This window comes from Talpa occidentalis, unplaced genomic scaffold (genome assembly GCF_014898055.3).
Source record: "Talpa occidentalis isolate TD23 unplaced genomic scaffold, MPIMG_talOcc4v2.1 talOcc4.3, whole genome shotgun sequence".
In the NCBI taxonomy this organism is placed as follows: domain Eukaryota; kingdom Metazoa; phylum Chordata; class Mammalia; order Eulipotyphla; family Talpidae; genus Talpa; species Talpa occidentalis.
Window position 1 is genome coordinate 31,504,314 of NW_023603184.1, and position 19,978 is coordinate 31,524,291.

At 31.9% G+C, this 19,978-nt stretch overlaps 1 protein-coding gene across 1 annotated transcript in view; it reads right to left on the reverse strand.

The window, feature by feature from the left end:
- Positions 1–19,978, reverse strand: part of SOX6 (SRY-box transcription factor 6) — a 349,859-nt gene that overhangs the window by 237,191 nt on the left and 92,690 nt on the right. Inside the window, exon 4 of the mRNA XM_054699396.1 lies at positions 11,179–11,268. Within this exon, the coding sequence (XP_054555371.1) occupies positions 11,179–11,268 (90 nt within the window). The remainder of the gene's footprint in view (positions 1–11,178; positions 11,269–19,978) is intronic.

Consider the following 19,978-nt stretch of genomic DNA (forward strand, 5'->3'; position numbering starts at 1 on the left):
GGACAGAAATATGGATGGATGGGTGGAAGGAAGGAAGGAAGGAAGGAAAAGGCTATTTATACATTCAGGTGGAATAAAAATTATTTATATGAAAAGAAAATGAAGATGGTAGAAAAAGTTACCACCATCAGCCTAAATGCAACACACAATGTTAAAACTCCAATATGTTTTCCCTAATTCCACACAGGCAGATTACAGAGGTCCTACTAGTTACCATTTCCTGGTAGACAAACTGAATGGCTTCCAGGAAATTGCTAATGACCTTCATTTTACTTAAAATCTAGGCTGTAATTAGTAATACTTTTTCTTATCTATGCTTGTTGTAATGTTTATTTTCATTATAGCAATTTGAAAGAAAAAAGTGAAACATCTTGTTTTTGAATTATATCAAAATGTATTCTCTTTTATTTCGATATGTCACCAAATAGACTAATACATATTTAATGTAATCATAATTGTGTAAGAATACTTCGGATCATTTTTACTACTAACCAATTTTGCCTCATTTACCACTCTAAGCTCTAGCTATTGCTAAAATTAGCCTTTTTAAAATGGAATCAATAAGAATATTTTATAATTGGTAACTATTTTTACATACAAAAATATTTTATAGGTGAAATTTTTGAAATCAGATATGATTTTAAAGTTCTGTGTTTTTCATTATAGTAATTATTAAAAAGAAGTTACAGATTCTTATACAATGAATTTAAAATATGATTTTGTGGTCAATGTAATAATAACAAAGCACAATTTTAGTTAGTGTTATATTTACAACCAGCATTATTATTAAACCAGTATTTTCTTTTATGTAAACATTGATTTCACTAATTAGAGCTAACTGATCCTTTCTCCAAAATATAGATTTCCTTTAATCCCAATGGTTAAAAATGAGTGTAATGAATTATAATACCTTAGACCTCAATCATATAACAGTAATTTTTGCTGGTAGCTTTTGTTTGAATTTTAATTAAGCAGACATTGTGTCTCTAACCCCAAGTGCTTGTATCTATATCACACAGACTTCAAAAGAAGTAAAAGATGTTTATAACAGAGAGCACAAAAGAGAGCTTTGAAATGTCTACATTCGTGCAAAATGGTATAATTATAAAACTGTGGGTATTGCTGTACTATAATGCATATATATTTGTAAAACTGTGGTATTTATTTATTGTTAGCAAAAGGAGTTCATGGATTAGGCAATAAATACTCATCATTGATTATAAGACAACCAAAAGACTATGTGAAGTGGACTAAATATTAAGTGGGAAATATTAAGTTTCTGCCTTCATTACATTATATAAAATGTGATTTAAAGCAGTAACTTTTCTAGATATTAGGGTTCCTATATCGAAAAAAAAGGAGTTGAATTACAAGATATTCAAAGCCCTTCAGATCTAATTTTTGATATTCTAGATTTTATTCTGAATTTCTATAACTACATAGATTTATACAGAAAATAATGATACTCTACTATGTCATTTCATGCAAACAGGAAAGTATGAAAATAACATCTGTATTCTCAATCTCTTTCACAAGGCAGTCTCTAGGGTAATATGACAATGTCTTAGAAATAACAAGTTAAAGTTTTCAAAACACATAAAATCTAAAGATTGATACATTAGCGTTTCAAATGCTTTTCCTGAAAGCAAGAATCATTAGGTATATGAACTTCACTGATTTTACTGCTGCTGAAAAGTGGCAAATGATTCACTTATAAACATTTCCAGATTTTTTAAAGTTCCCTCAGTTGGAGAAATCACTGTAAGTTTGTAAATGGAAATTCAAGAAAAATTCATTTATAAATGAATATGCAAAGTGTACAGTCATTGCTCTTGAAAACTACTCTAGTAGTCCTGTGATTGTCTATAAAGAAAATACTAGCAACTGTGAATCACTATTCCTAAAAAAACAGTATTCTGTAGAAAGCACACTGTGTAGAATAAGCAATCCAAGTACTTAGGTAGAGTTTAGGACCTTGCTATAAATTGAACAAACTAGGAGAGAGAATTCCCATTAAGACAGTATCCTATGATGAAGAACACTAATTCTACGGAAACAGGGTTAGAGTCATTCTGACCCTTAAGTGAGAACAGCACTGCTTAAGTAACTTCAAGAAAATCTGCACTACTTGATCTTTAAGGATCTATCATGCACTGAAAAGCACCATGATTTTTGTGTTCCTGTGCTCTCCCCCAAAAGATTTATGTTTACAATCCAAATCAGGATCTCAGTGGCACACAGTAGCAATATCATAATAAATTCACATTTTGAATTCAGTGTTTTTACAAAGCATAACTGCAACTTGCTTGTATTGTCAGATGCAATGCAGTTCCTGCCTTTACTTCTCTTAGTAACAACTGCAATGAAGCAACAGGGAGTAATGCTTAATCTTTAGTAGTAATCTTTAACTATAATAAGAAACTGAATTTCAACAGTGATTTTAAAAGACAGTAGAAGCCACTGGTAGAATTTTCCATTTAAAAACATTCGTTTAATCACTTTTCCCTCATTAGAAAGATTCATATTTCTAAGCTTCAGGAGAACATACCTAACAAGCACATCTACCTTAAACCCTAGAAGTAAATATTGAAATGATTAATCATAAATGACCACGAAGGAAAACACTATTTTCCTTATTTGGTTCATATCACATAATTATTTTTTGTGTCTTATCATCTGTGTGTTTGACAAACATGAGCACAGTTTGTGCTAACTCAAACAACCAACATTACTGTTTCTCTGGCACACTGCCAGGGAGGCGCCTTCACACCAAGATGGAGATGCCAGCCACAGCATAGAGGGGCATGTGTGTAAAACAGGGGAGCTGACTAAGATTTTCTCACATAAACCACAGAAAGTAGACCCATCCATGGAGATAAGTGCTGAGTCCTATTGCTTTAGATATCATTCAGTATATCACTATTGCATTTATAAATGCTTTATAAATATACATACACTTTATAAATATATATACACACATGCCTTCCTCTCTTCCTCCCTCCCTCCCACCCTCCCTCCCTCCCAGTATCCTCACTCCTTTGAAACAAGTGAAACAAATAAGTTGAAATAAAATATATATATATACAAATGGGTCATGGTCCCTATCAGTAATTCTGTCTTACCTTGTCCTTCTACTATACTATTCCCTCTTCTGTCTCATTTGGGTTTAGATCAAGAGAGAAAAAAAAAATCCATTGCCTAAACTCACATTTGCTTTGCTGTACTGCCTTACTTATGCAGAAAGTGGTAGAAATGAGTTAGTTTGGTGGTTGTGCATTGTGGGAAGGAGAAATACCCAGAAGTCTTCTCTATCGCCACTGCAGAATTTTGACTGAAGAATTTGAAAATTACTCTGTTATGATTAACAGAGGCTTCATAGATCAGGAAACAAAACCTACTTCCACAACTTTCTAATGACCTTGAACAAAGTCACTTAATTTTCTCTCAGTCTCATTTTACTCATATGTATTTTCCTCACTGGGTTGCTGTAAGGATCACATTAAATAACGTAGATGATTTAATACATTTTTTTTCCTTAGTGAACAATAAAGCACCTTACAAAAGTACTTACTGTAGTATATAAATAGGAAGTAGATAAGTAGATAATATTTTGAAAATCAGTCTTCTAATTAAGAAAACATAAAAAGTCTTGGTATTAATTTGGAAGAACCATAAGAGGTCATGATGATAACTTTCTACCAGAGTAGGAATAATCTCTACAACATGTCTGTTTAAAATTTCCCACAGACAGATTTCCACTGATTTCATTTTATTCATTCATCTATCCAGCCATTCAACAAATATTTCTGAATACCTGCTATATTCAAATCACTCTCTGTTAATGCAGTCCAACTGTATCAATATCAGATACTCAGTAATTGTTCCTAAGTCCATTTGCATGCTAAGAAAAATTTCCCTATTACTTTAATTTCCTATAAAAAAAAAGAAAAAAATCTTATCCTTTTCTTTTCAACAAAACATCATCAACCAGCTAACGTGTATTAGGCCAAACTTCCCTAACTCTTTAATTACTATTCATGATAAATGTTCAAGAATCTTCATCATTCTCACCACTTTGATCAATCAGAATTTGACAACAGCTCCCTCAAAAGTGTGATACCCAATTAGAACACAATGCTTCAGATGTAACCAGAACAAAAGTCTAATCATTTTATGCTATACTTCATTTAAGTTCAAAATAATAAAGTTATTTAGCAATACTTGGAATGATGGTAACCTCATTTAAATATTACTTTGAGGGCCTCCCCGGTGGCGCAGCGGTTGAGCGCTGGGTTGCGAAGCTGCTCGCAGCCTCTGTAGTGCCGGTTCGATCCCCGGCTGCTCCCCGGCCACCGGAGGAGGGTCCCGCATGGCACGCAGACCTCTTCTGCCGCCCGCTGCTCCCCTCAGCAGTGTACTTCGGTCCTTCTGCCTGCTCTGCTCCCCGCTCTGGCTCTGGTGAATTCTCTCACCCTCCCGTGCTCTGACTGTACCCAGTGCTTGCATAAATAAATAAATAAATAAATAAACAAACAAACAAATAAATAAATCTTTAAAAAAATAAATAAAATAAAATAAATATTACTTTGAAATTATGGTGAGTGTAATAAATTCACAACATACTACTATAGTACTCTATCTTCAATTAATACTGTTACTGGAAAGGAGGTTACCTATGGAAACATTGTGGGGGGTTTGGATGGAATTTTCACCTAAACAATACTAAAGACTCAGATACAGGTTCATTGAAAATCTACTATTCAGTGTTTTTTAAAAACTGTTTAGTAATATTCTAACTCTTATTTAGGGGTTTCAGAAATAATTGCTTTACTTCATTGAGATAGTAAGATTTTTTTTTTTAACCTTGAAGTTTTTTATTTATTTTTTTTTAATTAATAAATTTTATTTTTATATTCCTCATACATTTGCAATCCCCCCATTCTGACCCCAATCCCTCCCCTCCCGCCCCCCCACCCCCCAAAAAGTGTCTCTGGTTCATAGTTTTTGTTGATTTTGATTTTCACTTTCTTATAGTTATTCATTTTCCTGGTCCCTTATTTAAGTATTCTAGATTCCTGCTATGAGTGAGACCATCCCGTATTTTTCTTTTTCTTTTTGGCTTATTTCACTGAGCATGATCCCTTCCAGCGCCATCCATGTTGCTGCAAATTGCATGTGTTTATCTTTTTTGAATGCTGAGTAATATTCCATGGAGATAGTAAGATTTTTATCTGAAAGCACTATTTTTTAAGTAAAGCCTGAAGGAGACATTGTTAATGTATTGTTTCTTAATAAGTTAATAATAATGAAGTTCACTGGGTTGAAGATTCATTTTTCAATACTGCTCTTATCCTACTGTCCACGCTTTCATTCTCCCTCTAGCACCTAATCCACCACATAGAACTTTCCAACAGTATTAACAGTGATTATGTTTTCTCCCTGTCTGAGCTTCATTACATTTTTTAATCCAGAAGAAGACATAAAGGTAAGAATGCTACACGAATTCGCAAATTAAGTCAAAAGGAGAAAGACAAATATCGGATGGTTAGACTTATATGTGGAATTTAGAGAAACAAACAAACAAAAAAGGTCAGACAAAACCAAACCAGTAACAGGCTAAAACAGAAGGGGAGGTTAGAGGAGTTGCAGTGAGGGAGGGAGAGGGCCTAATGGAATATGGTAGAGGATTACTGGGGGTTCAGTGGTAGTCATGGTGTAAAAACACATTTGTAGTGGTTTGAACCTTTAACCCCTTAAACAAATACAGTGATGTAAACCAGCTTTGCCTACATAAACGTATCTTAAATAAATAAGATGATACAGAAAAATAGATCAATTAGAAAATATTATAAAACTTGGCTATTCAAAATATAATAACTAAGAATTCTAAAAACTAAAATGTATGGATGTATAAAATTATTTCTACAAATATATTCATAGCCACAGTTATTTTTTATTTAACAAAAATTGTTTAAAATGAATTTTAATTACTTTAAATTAATCTTTAATTGAATTAATTTAGATTTAAATCTAAAATTTATTTTTTAATTAATTTTAATTAATTTAATTTTTAAACAATTCAATTTAGGAAGCAGAAGGTATCAGGGAGAAATATAAAGAAAACAAGGAAGGCAAAAATAATAAAGGTAAAAGCAAGATTAAACTGTTAGAATATTGACAAACAGCAGAACTGACAAATAAACCCTAACAGTGGATTCTTGCCAAAGCAAGAGCTGGAGGGGAAATATATAGAAAAACCACTTGCAAGTAAAATTGAGGGTCAAGAGAGAAAACACAATTATACAAAATTTTAAATGGAAATAGAAAACAGAAATAAGAATACTGTATATTAAATCAATACTATCATATTTGAAAATCTCAAAGAAATACACAATTTTAAGGACTTCTTTCCTAGAAAGTAACTAAAAAGAATATTTCAAGACAAAACTTCTTAAAGAAAGATAGAAAATTAAAGCAACTATGTCCAAAGACAACCATAGGCATAGCTATTTTCTGAGGATATTCTTTCAGAATTTTAAGGATTAAGTAAGGCACATGTTATCTATTCAATATTTTACATAGCCTAGAAAATGAAGGCTTTTCAATTCAGCAATGAATTCTGGTACTAAAAATTAAAAAAGATAATGCAAAAAAAATAGAAAATCACAAACTAACCTCATTTATGATTATAGATGCAAAAATAACTGTAATAGGAGCAAATAAAATTATGCAGCACATTAAAACAAGACTAGACCATGACTAATCAGGGTTTATTTCATCAGTAAATTTGAAAAACAAAAACCAATAAGACATGCCATAAAATAAAATGCAAGTTTTAATAGAAACTCCTAACAAACTATAACTAGAATGGTTTTAACTGATTAAAAATAAAAGCAATAGTTAATGTAATAATTAATGGTAAAATATTTAAGAGAATTCCACAAATTAAAAACTACACAAAATATTTGCTATCTCCTCTATTATTTCATATTATTCTTGACATTCTAGACAGTGTAAGAAGAGAAGAGGTATATGAAAAGGGATATATAACTTTCAAGAAGAGGAGAAAAAAAATAATTGAAAAATGACCATAGCTAATAATGGGAAATTACAAAATGAACCAGTAAAAGAAATAAAGACAAGATTCATGAGCATCTCTAAACACAGCAACAAAAAGAATATAGAATGGAAAATATACAATAAATCAAGAATCTTAGAAAATCAGAACTAGATAATTCTTTAGAGGAAAACTTTAAGAGGTAATTCACGAAGAAATATTTCATAAAAGAAAGTGTATGTAAAATTCTTCATATTCAATAACAAAAAATTCAAATTAAATTGGCAAGAATATGTTATTTTCCTCATCAAACTAGCAACGCAATTTTTATAATTTTTATCGAGGACTGGAGAACACTTATAGACAAGTTGGTGATTGAACAGAACACATATCCTCTCTGAAGGGTAGCATGGCAATAATAACCAAAAGCCCTTTAAAAAAGAACATATTCTTAACCAGATTTTTCACTTTTGAGGAATATATCCTAAGAAAATAAGCACTGATAAGCCAGGAAGTATTAATAAAAAGTTTCCATGTTCAAGGTGCTGTTTAGAATGACAAACAACAAAAACAACTTAAATATGGAATAAAAGATTAAATTAAATTACAAGAACCTCACTTTATGCAATTTTTTCTTCAGAAAAAAAAAAAAATTATAGACTGACGACAATGTAAAACAAGTCTGCATAGAAAGGAAAATCCTGCTTCATATCACCAGCCATTCTTCCACCAGCCTCTCTCCAATTAGGAACTTAATTACTTTCCATTAATTTTTTCTATTTATTGCTAACTTAATTGCATTATGGTTAAATAATGCAACTTGTTGATACAAATTATTGGAAATTTGTTGAAACTTGTTTGAAAAATATACAATGTGAATTTTTGCAAAAGTTTCATGTGAGAAAAAATGTGAATATTAACTAATTGCTTAGTACAGAAGTGTATATCTGACCACTTGATCATGCTTCATTATCATGTCAAATTTCTAGAAATTGTGTTAATTTTCTAAGTGACTATATTATTCTTTCACATATCTGGAGGTTTCCTACTAGTATCTTACTTCTATTTTATGTTTTTATTAACTCTCTAGTCATTAAAAAAAAATAATGATACTAGAAGATGACCTACTCACAGGGAAATTCACAATATGTCATGAAGTGGGAAAAAAACAAATTAAAAGCAATACCATAAGGACAGTTCAAAATTTAAAAGAAAAAAAATTGGCATATATACACATAAATTAAAATTGAAAGGATATACACTGTAAGAAGAATGAAACAATTCTAATTTCATCTGTTTCTATACATTTTGTAGTAAAAATATATATAAATTTTGCAATGAGAAGATGTATATTAAAATATGTAATGCTTGATATGTAATATTAAATACAAATAATACGAAATGATCTATACTCCTTAAAGATAGTATTTGGGTCACTTTAAAATTTCAGAAAAATATATAATCTAGGTGGAAAGTAATTAGCCTCTTCTCACCTAGACTAAAAATATATGTTGAGTTTTAATAGCAGTTGAAGCAAATATTTGAATAATATTTTTTTCATTTTTAATTATATTACTGGTGTATTTTTTTTAAGATTTATTAATTTATTTATACAAGCACTAGGTATAGTCAGAAGCGCGGGAGGGTGAGAGAATTCACCAGAGCCAGAGCGGGGAGCAGAGCAGGCAGAAGGACTAAAGTACACTGCTGAGGGGAGCAGCGGGCGGCAGGAGAGGTCTGCAGGCCATGTGGGACCCTCCTCCGGTGGCCGGGGAGCAGCCGGGCATCGAACTGGCGCTGCAGAGGCTACGGGCAGCTTCGCAACCCAGCGCTCAAGTACTGCGCCACCAGGGAGGCCCTACTGGTGTATTTTCTATAAAAATATTTATGGTGACAAAATGTTAGACTAAAAGAAGAGACAATAAATTTAAGAAAATCAAAATGAAAACTTTAGTAAGAATCTTATCTTCTCTGCCCATAAAACTAAGAACAGCAATTGAAAGTTTATACATCCCATACAGAATTCAGAAAATAAACATTTGAAAAGTTTAATTTTTGATGTATTTCATCACTTTTGAATTTTAAATACTTTATCTAAAATATAGTAAGATTAGTTTTTTTGTTTTTTAACCTGATTATCAACATAAAAAATAAAATGAAAAGTGGGGAATGGCAGATTGCCCAAAGCATAAAACTATGCTGAATCATAACATAATAAAATGTTAATTTCTCCATTACTAAGAGAAAGCAAGACCCCCATCATTCATGCTGGCAAAAGCTTGCCTTTGCATAAACCATTTCTGTTCTCACTGTTATAAAAATCAATGGCTTTAGAAAGGAAAAAAAAAACACTATGACGTGCACGATAGTACACATCATGTTACTGTGGCTGGACACAGAATGTGTCACTAATGACTTTCTTCCTGACTGTCAGTTATACGTTGATTTTCTTTTTTACCAAAATAACAAATGGCCTTTATGAGTTCAAAATGGAAGAAGTGAAATCCTAAATAATATTCAATTTCCATTTGATGTTGATACAGTATTAATGAAGTTATTATTTTTTCATTGCAAAAGAAATGACTTCATGTTCTCTCTGAGTTGAACACAACATGCCCTGAAATTTTCTGTAATTACTTTAAAATAACATTTTCATCATATAGTTATTGTCAAATTTTCATTTTAAATATCATCGATCACTAATAGGAAGTGTTGGTGAAAGTATTGGTGTTAGAAAGTATTGGTGAAAATAATTAACATTTGTTCATGACATAATCAATCAATCACCTGTACTTGTTTGATAAACTCAGAAATCTACTGTAAATTCCCAAATTATTAATACAAGTCAGAGTGAAGACTGTAGAGGACAATTGTCAGAATTCATGAATGACCATGATTCTATTCAAGATACCAAAAACTAGTAATACAGTTCTTCATCTTTATAGAGGAATCAACCAGAGAGTTACATAAAAAACATGACTTCTTTTTTTAATGATTTTTTATTAAGGTAATACTTCTTAACTGATAGGGAGGTAACTCTATAATCTATAGGAATTGTCCACTTCTTAACATGTTTCAAAATAATATCACAGTACTTCAAAAATAAAGATGTTCACCCTCATTAGGTTCAGAGGTCATGATATGTTAAATCCTGTGAAATCTGCTTTAGATTAATCAAACTTGATTATATGGACATGTTAATAATAATGAACATAATTTACTCTCATGAATATTTTCTTAAGTGCCAGGCACTGCTCTAAAACTTCCTACCCATGGAATATAAATAACATAAAAACATATGACAAAATACAGCAAAAACAAGGGGCTAGGGCGTGGGCACAGGAAGCTTGGTAGACGGTGAGTGAAGTATGCGCACTTATGAAGGAGGAAAAAGGTAATCACATAGTTACATAGAAATATAAATGACCGACAAATTTAACTTAAAAAATAAAAGCTTTACAGATATTAACACTCTTAGTGAGTTTATGAGATAGGTAATATTATTATCCCCTTTTTAGACATGAGAAATCCAAAACAGGGAAAGCTCATGACTTGTCCTAAGTCACAGATCTAAGTGACAGAACTGGGATTCGAACAAGGTAAACAGACCTTAGAATCTACCCAAAATTTATTATGTGCAACACATTCTACAAACCTTTTTTATGTGTTACAGTTGACCCTTTTTAATCAGAAGAAATTCCAATTAATGATTTGAATTTACAAATTAAGTCATGATTATAATTTCAACAGGAAGAACTAAATTTTCTTTAATTTTTCTTTACTTTGAACATATTTTTCTTTTTCATACTTTATATATTTTCATCCCTACATGATTTATATACATACTTCATAAAGTATACTTGCTTTATTAAATAAGTTAATAAAGCAGTTTATACTATAAATTTTGTATTTATAGACTAATGCAAAGAGAGGACTAAAATTTTATTCTTTATATATTACAAAGAATGAAAGTTTAGGGAAATAGTGTACTTTTACCTCCTTCTTATATATAAACAAAGATTAGAAGTAATAATTTAATGTTAGGGTACATTAAAACAGCAAATGTGTTATTATAAAGAAAAATATTCTACATTATTAGGTTTGATATTTTAATATTGTACCTTTGATTTCTCCAAGAAGTTCACTGGTATTTAGTCTTTCCATTTTTTCCTTCCAATCTTTTGAAAGTAGTTTTTCCATACAGGAGGAATCTAATAAAATAAAAAAGCAAGTATTCAAAATATTACATAAATATATTTTACAAGTATTAAAATAATTCAAATCCAGAAGGCCAGTTTATAAAGAAATTCTCACATTTAAAAATGTACAAAACCATTTGTTGCTATTTTAATCCCTAGGATATAGATAATTGCATAGTTCTATTATAAAATACAACTAAATCTATTTTTACCAAAAAAAAAAAAATTTAGGTTTTGCCTGGGGTGGGGGAAGATAATGCTCAATAATATTAGCTTGGTAGTATATTTGTAATTCTAATTTTAATCAGCATTATTGTTTCTTAGAGTGATAGAACAGGAAAAGGTACTCTTTTACAGGTTTAAGCTGACGTTATTCCTTTTTATCCACATTATTTTTTTTTTTAACTCCAAGCAAAATTCATGTGCTATTCAAGAAAGAATGACAAATCTTCAAGGGAGAAGAGGTCAATCAACTTATAACCAATTAGTCTGTTAGAAAGTAATAAACATATGGCATTTTTTGTAAAATTCCACGTTAGAGCAAAATGCAAAGAAATTAAAGTTAAGATGTCCTCTGTCCCCAAGTAATGAAAACTGCTAAAACTTTTCTTACATTAAAGAGAGAAGTATGTTCTTTTAAAGAAAATGCTTTTTTAACCACTAGTTTCCTTACGGTATCTCTAAATAGCACTGGTTAATACAGAATTATTATACTTGTTTCCACAAAGATTCATAATATTTGCAGAAATTTAAACTTTAGAATGTACTAGTAAGTAGCAAGTTTTTCTCAATGAGTTATTTTTTTTTTCCTTTCTATTTAGATGGCCTTGCAACTAGTTTCTGCTTATAGCTATTTACTTCCACTTTTTAAGACTCAAATCTTAAGAAATAGGCCACTTTTACAAAGGAGAATGAAGATTTAAATACTAAATCCTAGTGCAAAGCATACTCCCATTAAACTTTAACATTCCAAGTGTCAAAATTCCGATAACTTCTTTTTAAATTTATATTTGAAATAGTTACTTCAATTCCAAATGCTTTTTCTCTCTCATATCAGTACCTATCTCTTTAGCATTTTCCCTTTCATTTTTTTTCCTCCAACTTCTAAATCCTCCTTGAATTTTTCAGCATGACAGTAAGGTCAAGATGGATCTACAGGATTTTAGAAACTAGATAAGCTGCAGAAAAAGAAAGTGAGCTCTGCGTAAAAGATGAGAAGACCACTGCATGGTTAGAAAGTATTGGTGAAAATAATTAACATTTGTTCATGACATGATCAATCAATCAGGGAATGGATGGAATCCAGATCAGTGTGTCCTGAAATGGCTGATGAAGAGCAACCATCTGAGCTATCACAGAAGTTGAAGTTCTTTCTAAATAGAAGTCAGCTTGATTCTATTAAGTGAAAATTGTCTGCCCCTTCCCTTACTTCTTCCCTCATCTTTCCTTCCTTTCAGTATTTTTCTCTTCCATTCTTCCTTATTATTTCCTTAGACTTCAACAGATAACCTACTATTATGATTAAAAATTAAATTCTGAGTGACCTGACAGAGCCTATATGCATCTGTAAATATTTAGTTTATATTCAATTGCCAAAATGGTTTTTTGCTACTTTTTTTAATTGAGAAAAAAATGTATAATTTTTTCAGTATGAATTTTGTTTTCTACTAATGTCACAGAAAAGAAAATCCTAGATGTGAGAGTCAAGCAAATCTTCAAAGCCATGCCTATCAGAGATAATCTCAATTTGGATTTACATCTCTGAGAGAGATTTATATAATATCAGAACATGGATAAGAATAATTAACAAAAAGTCTTTAACATCCTATCTTACCCAGTTTAGTTACTTTTTATTGTTTTTTACCCTTTTCATATATTTTATATATTGCACTAAACCAGTAACCACTGTTAAAAATGCTAAAGCATAATTTGTCTGGTTAAAAGTTGAGCCAAAGCACATATTATATTGGTTAAAGACAAAAGCCTAATTTACTAATAATGATCACAAATTCCTAGAAACTTCATAAACTAGCATCAGATACACAGTAAATGTGAAACAGGCATTTTAGCCTCTCATTTCTATAAATAGGCCTGAAATCTTTCAGACCTCCAGAAAAAGAATGCTGAAACTTCATGGGAGAAAAATAGAACTATATGAACAACAGGAACACACACTTCAAACATAAATCAAACCATGTGGACACAGCTTTACATAAAAGCTACTCATTAATAAAATGGTTAATAACTTCAAAGCATTTTACATTCCTATTAGAAAATTAATCCTCACCATAATGCTGAGTTAATCTAGCTGAGTTCCCACTTCAGTGGAAGAAACTAAGGGGGGGGGAAATCAAGCAGCTTTGCATGTCTATATTTATAGCCCATGAAAATATTTAGCAACAGACACTGATTGCCTTTATCTACGGGACAATAAAAGTCACTATATACAATCTTATCAATGTTTATCTCAATTCTAGATTCCAGGAAGACTCAAAACTCTGAGGCAGTGTCTTGAAAAACTCTTAGCTTTTTCACTTAATTATCTATGCCAAACCTCTAAGGGCATACCACAGTTAGTACTATGTATGCTCCTCCATGCTGTAATGTAAAGCAAGTAAAGTGAGGGAGGAAAGACTAGAAGATGCAGAATGTTAATAAATAACATAAAGACAGAGGTCACAATCAATGGTCACCACTAAAAAATTTCTGATTTGCAATTATGTAGTAGTTAAAAGTGTAAATGAAAATTTATGTTTTTTAATTTTCCACTGAAAATAATACCCAGGTAAGGATGCAAATTAAAAGTAATTATTTATGCTCCTGTGCCATCCTTAAACACTAGCTTTTCAGACTTTTTCAAAGTCTGATCAGATCAGACTTTGCCCTATTCTGATGACGCATAAATGCAAAACCCAACGGAGGTAAAAAAAAATTAGGACTATTAAAAATCAAAACCTGGACATCAATTTTCACTTACATTTTAATCAAAGATATAACATGGTGTGATATGCTAAAAATTAATTTGCAATTGCAAGTCTTTTTCTTTTCCTTTAAAAATGTAAGATTTTCTTTTAAGAAATTTTTTTTCTAAGGAAAACAAATTCAGAAATAACTTTTTATAAATATCCTGCCTAATGGATTACAAAGCAATGTTTCTTCTTCCTAAGTATCTAGGTTTTAAGTCAAGAAAGTCAAGAATGCTTAATCACAGCTTGGTAATGATTTTGCCTGCTAACAAATTTCATAAAACAAGAGGAATTTGAGGTGGGTGTATGAGATATTTATTTCCTAGTCTATATGACAATATTTTAGGAACAATTTTAGATTATCCCTAGCTAAACAAAGCACCACCAGTATTAACTCCTATTCTGCATAGAATAAAGGTATTTCAAATGGGTCAAAGAGAATCAATAATCATCATTAAAACTAGAGGGGGGGAGAGAGAGAAGAAAGGACATGAGAAAAGTCTTTTTTCTACTTTAAAGCAAGTTACCTGTGACTAAACATTTATTATTCCTCTTAAGTTCAAACTGATAGTTAGAAATGCCAAAATATTACAAACACGACAGACAAAATATCTTTGCAATATTTTAGTGAGGAAAGACAATGATGCTGCTCCTGTTTTACAGTAAGAATCATAATTTTCAAGTACAGTAAATTTTCTATTATCCAAGAACTTATCCAAAGTATCCTTGACCTTGATTTACAACTAATTCTGACAATATATATTTATATCCTTGCTGATCATCCATCCCACATTTTTCATTAGGAAACAGAGAGGCACATGCCAGTTACTGTACATTTTTCCACAGTGACAAGTGCTCCACAATACAGTGGTATAAAATTGGAGCTTGGAGAGCTTGAAGAGCACTCTTAAATTTTAATTAAAACCCTCCAAGCTCACTAAAAATAATTAGACACTAAAATGTGCCAGTTTTATTTTGAAGTCACTATAACGTACAAAGCACACTGCCTGACGACTGCTGGTGCTCTCCTTCTCGCTCCCTCTCTCCAGTGAAACAACTAATCTTCCAAAATGAACAGGGAGGTTTAAATATAGGCTGTTTTCAGGCCTGCTTCATGCAAGGAGGCTGACAGAAAAGACAGCAAAGTGGGCTTTTCAGTGTGCATCAAATGAACTTAGATTTGTCTGACCAAGAGTTCGAATCACTGACGAACTCTAGATAAAATTCAGTCTGCAAGAAATAACACAAGTCATATCACTGATTTTTTTTTATTCAAAAGCCAAACCTTTAACCTCTTAAATGTTTTTGCTATCTTAAAATATCTCATACAATGCTATATTCCATCCTATTTTTAGCCAAGCATCAAGAGAAAGCATGCCTTTCCCATACAGCAGGGCAATGATATAAACATCAACACAGATGCTCTGCCAGGAAGAGCTGGACTTCTCAAGCACTTGATCATTAAGGAATGCACCAACTGTTTTGGATAATCTGGTGCCAGCTCCCCTTTTGCTCCATACTCCCCTCTGGGAGTGGCCAATCTTGTCCTAATTTTTCATTTTACTCCTCCATAGCCCCCAACTCTCCCCCCAAAATGAGAAATGGCATTTATGCCTAGCAATGAAAAAGCAGGCTCACTTCCCCAAACAGACCAAAACTTTAAAACAATTAACCCTCCCCTCTTCTTTGAGATAAATTACTAAGTATAAAATGCAATCTGTTTCCTTTGTTTATTCAATATGAACAATTTGTAAATGACTCAAGGATAAAATTCAGAAAATGTTGTGCTAAATTAGAACCATTATAAACATGCTAATGACTCAATGCTTGAGTAAAACATGCATGATCGGTGTGAAGAAATAGATTTAGTTCCTGTGAAATTTTGTTGTGCTGCCTTAAAATGTTTTGGTCATTAAATCAGATATATTCCTTCCAGGAAAAAAAAAAAATGTTAATTCCACAATCACTTTACTAGATAATATACTGTGTGTGTTTGTGTGTGTGTGTGTGTGTGTGTGTGTGTGTGTAGGGGAGAGAAAGAGAGACAAACAGACAGAGACAGAGATAAGTAACCTATTGACAAGTATCATTAGAACTGTTAAAAGCAAAATTTTGGCATGTTCATCTGGGGGAAAAATCCCCACAATTTAAACTTGCCAGAAATATTCACATAGACATCATCACATTAGGTACTACAGTCTCTCTCTGTACTATTATCATTCTTTGATAATTTTCTACAGGGACCACTTAAAACTGGCACTGACCATGCATTTGTGGAAGTCACAATGTTCTACATGCATAGGTGAGAGATATCTCTTTTATCTGCTTTCCAACACTGGTTAGCATCTAGGACACATTCAAAACTAAATTCCTCTCCCATAACCATCAATGTTCAACTACTACAAATACTGATATAGAAAACACGGGAAATATCTAGATGGTGATTCGGAGGATCACAGCCTACTGCTACAGTTGGAAGAAACTTCAGAGTTCATTAAGAGGAACATCATCATTTCAGAAAGAAGGAAACAAAGTCAAGATAAAGAAGTTACCTTACCTCCCCTGAGGTCAAATAGTAACATAGCCCGGAGTCTGAGTCAGTGTTGTTTTTACTAAAATAACATTCAATAAATCATTTCAACATCAGATTTATAGTCTCCACAATATAGCATCCAATAGCGGGAAAAGAAATAACTATACCTATTATTGCTTCAGAAATGAGATGAAGCACTTTATTTGGAGAGGAATGTTAAAATGTCGATGTGTAGCAGTATAGGTCAAGAGTGTTCAACAGTCAATTCTTCCTCACACACTCCAGTATGCTGCTCTTCCTGTTCTCACATTTTCTTTTCCAGAATGGATTATTGTGTTCGAACTAAAAGTTTTCCTTTCCCGAAAACCATCTACTAAGAATAGTTAAGATGCTACTTAAAAATACTGTTGAATTCAAAAAGTGACCCCTTTTGAATTAAGTTTTATTTTTATATACAAGAATTATATGTGCAGACTGAGATCTTAGTTTATCACTGTAGCTCATTGTCCATGACACCTTCAAATATACCACTATTTTAATGGAATAAAAATATCCTATTAGAAACTACAGCTGTTCTTATTGCTAAAATATTGCTCAGCATGGCATCTTCTCATAACCCTACATTCTGCTGCACCATTGATGAAAGCTAACATTTTCAAACCACATAACATAGGACACTGCTCTTCGGGTTCCACAAATGTTTGGTTTCATTTTCACTTTTCAAATACATATTTGATAGTTTTTTAAAAGCTGAATTATACTATAGAAACAATTTTCATGTACCTTCTATCTCCATATGCTTTTGTTTTATTTCCTTAGGAAATGTCCTGATGGAGTTGTCAATCACAATGCTCTACTCCCTGCCTCTTACTGCTCCTCCCAGCTACAGAGAGAAATTGGACTCAGTTAGAATTCTCTGCTGGAACAATCTGGAAAAGCTCTCGACTGTGACCATGTTATTGATAGAAACTATAAGTAAATAGACCTCTGAGTCTCCTGGCCATCCTCCCTATCACATAGTTAGGAGATGGAGAATCTCTCTGTAGTAAGAGTGGATGAAGCCAAAAATACAGAGAGCAAAAAAGATTAGTGTAAGTAGAGAAAAAAACTCTTTTATATCATATTAGTAAACACATTCCAAAATAGCTAAAGCTAAACTGTACTCTTGGGTTTCTTGGTAATATAACCCAATATAATACTGGTTTTGCTTAAGCTATTTAAGGGTTTTGTCAGTGTAATTTTTACAAAAATCTGAACAACATGGAAACCATAACAAAATGTGTCTTATATATGCAAATGTGTTATGTTCCAATTTTTTAACACACTGGAAATCACCATTGTATTAACTTGTACTATCAGGTTAAAACATCTATTATGCAAAACTTGAAATAAATCTCTTGATTTATTGAAAGATATGCAGTCTTTTTTTTTAAATGAGGAATGTTGCTAATTTTTTTTTTTTTTAAGATTTATTTATTTATTTATTTATTTATTTATTTATACAAGCAACTGGGTACAGTCAGAAGCACGGGAGGGTGAGAGAATTCACCAGAGCCAGAGCAGGGAGCAGAACAGACAGACTGACGAAATAACACTGCTGAAGGGAGCAGCGGGTGGCAGGAGAGGTCTGTGCGCCATGTGGGACCCTCACCCGGTGGCCGGGGATCAAACTGGTGCTGCAGAGGCTGCAGGCAGCTTCACAATCCAGCGCTCAACCACTGCGCCACCAGGGAGGCCCAAGATATGCAAAGTCTTTACGGTAAAACTGTTATAGGACTGCTATTTACAATTATTAGGTATTTGAATTAGGATTTTCTGAATATGGTGCAATGACAACAAAAATACAGCAGAAATAAAGTGGAAGTGAGACTCATTTGAAAAAGCAAAAAAATAAAAAAACAAAACAAACAAAACAAGAAAAACCTTCTATCTGAGGTCAGCAGGCCTTAGTTTCAGTTTTGTACTCATCAAAATAACTTTGGTGTCCTGGTTAATTGATTTTATATTTAATGTTACAAAATGAACTTGTAAAATAAGTTTTTTTTAATTGGTACAATATTCCTTTTTATCTGTTTTATGTATGAATTTGAAATCAGTGAAAGAATTTAAAATAAGATTAAACTCTATAACTTGATTTAAGGATCCTTCATAGTCTGACTCTAATGAGTCATCATCTGCTATTATTTCTCCTACATAAAATTCTTCATTCTATTTGAGTGCTTCAAACATTTAGCCCTCTCCTATGTACACATTAAGATTTTTCACTTCCACATCTTTTGTCATATCTTCCTGACATGAAAGCCTTCCCACTTCATGACACAAACAAAACCTCCTTCTCCTGTTCAGCTGTATCTACATTAAATACCACCTCTGCAAGTATGCCTTGATTCATCAATTCAAAGCAAAATGAAACCTACCAAGCACATAGTAGGTATCAGGCACTGTGCTTTTTTAATATCTTTTTTCATGTAGCAACTCATTTCACTATGAATTTCACAACTTTTCTTCTACATTAACTACTACTACGATAATAATGGTCAAATTCATATCACATAATCCTAACTAAATATTAAACTCCTTAATGATCAGAGATTTTTTCTGATAGCACTTTGTATTCTTCACTATGCTTACCCCAAAGCTCTGCACACAGTAAGTACTAGAATTCCTTAATATATTAAAAAAGACCACATTTTTGCATTTCAAGTAGTGACAGTATTATTTTGGTTTTCTTTATTAAAAATATTGATGAAACAATTTCATATACATCATATAATAAATGCGCCCATCTTAAATGCAAATTTGATGAATTTTGTCAAATTATAGAGTCCTGTGGTTCCATTCAAGGAAAATACAGAACATCTCCAAAATGTTATCTTGTATTCCCTTTCAGTCACTAATCCATGCACCTTGCCCCAGGAAACCACTGATTTGATTTCTACGATTATAGAATAATTTTGTCTATACTTGAATTTTATAAAAATGAAAGTATATACTATTTTACTTTTTTTGATATGATTCTTTCAATTATCACATAATTTTTGAGATTCCAGTGATGTGGGAATGTCCTAGTAATTTGGTCCTTTTAATAATGAGTAGTTCTCCATAGTACACATATCTACAATTTGTTTATTCATTCATCTGTTTGTGGACATGTGGATTATTACCATTTCTGGGCTATTAGAAATAAAGCTAATGTAAAAAATTTATTTATAAGTACTTTTAT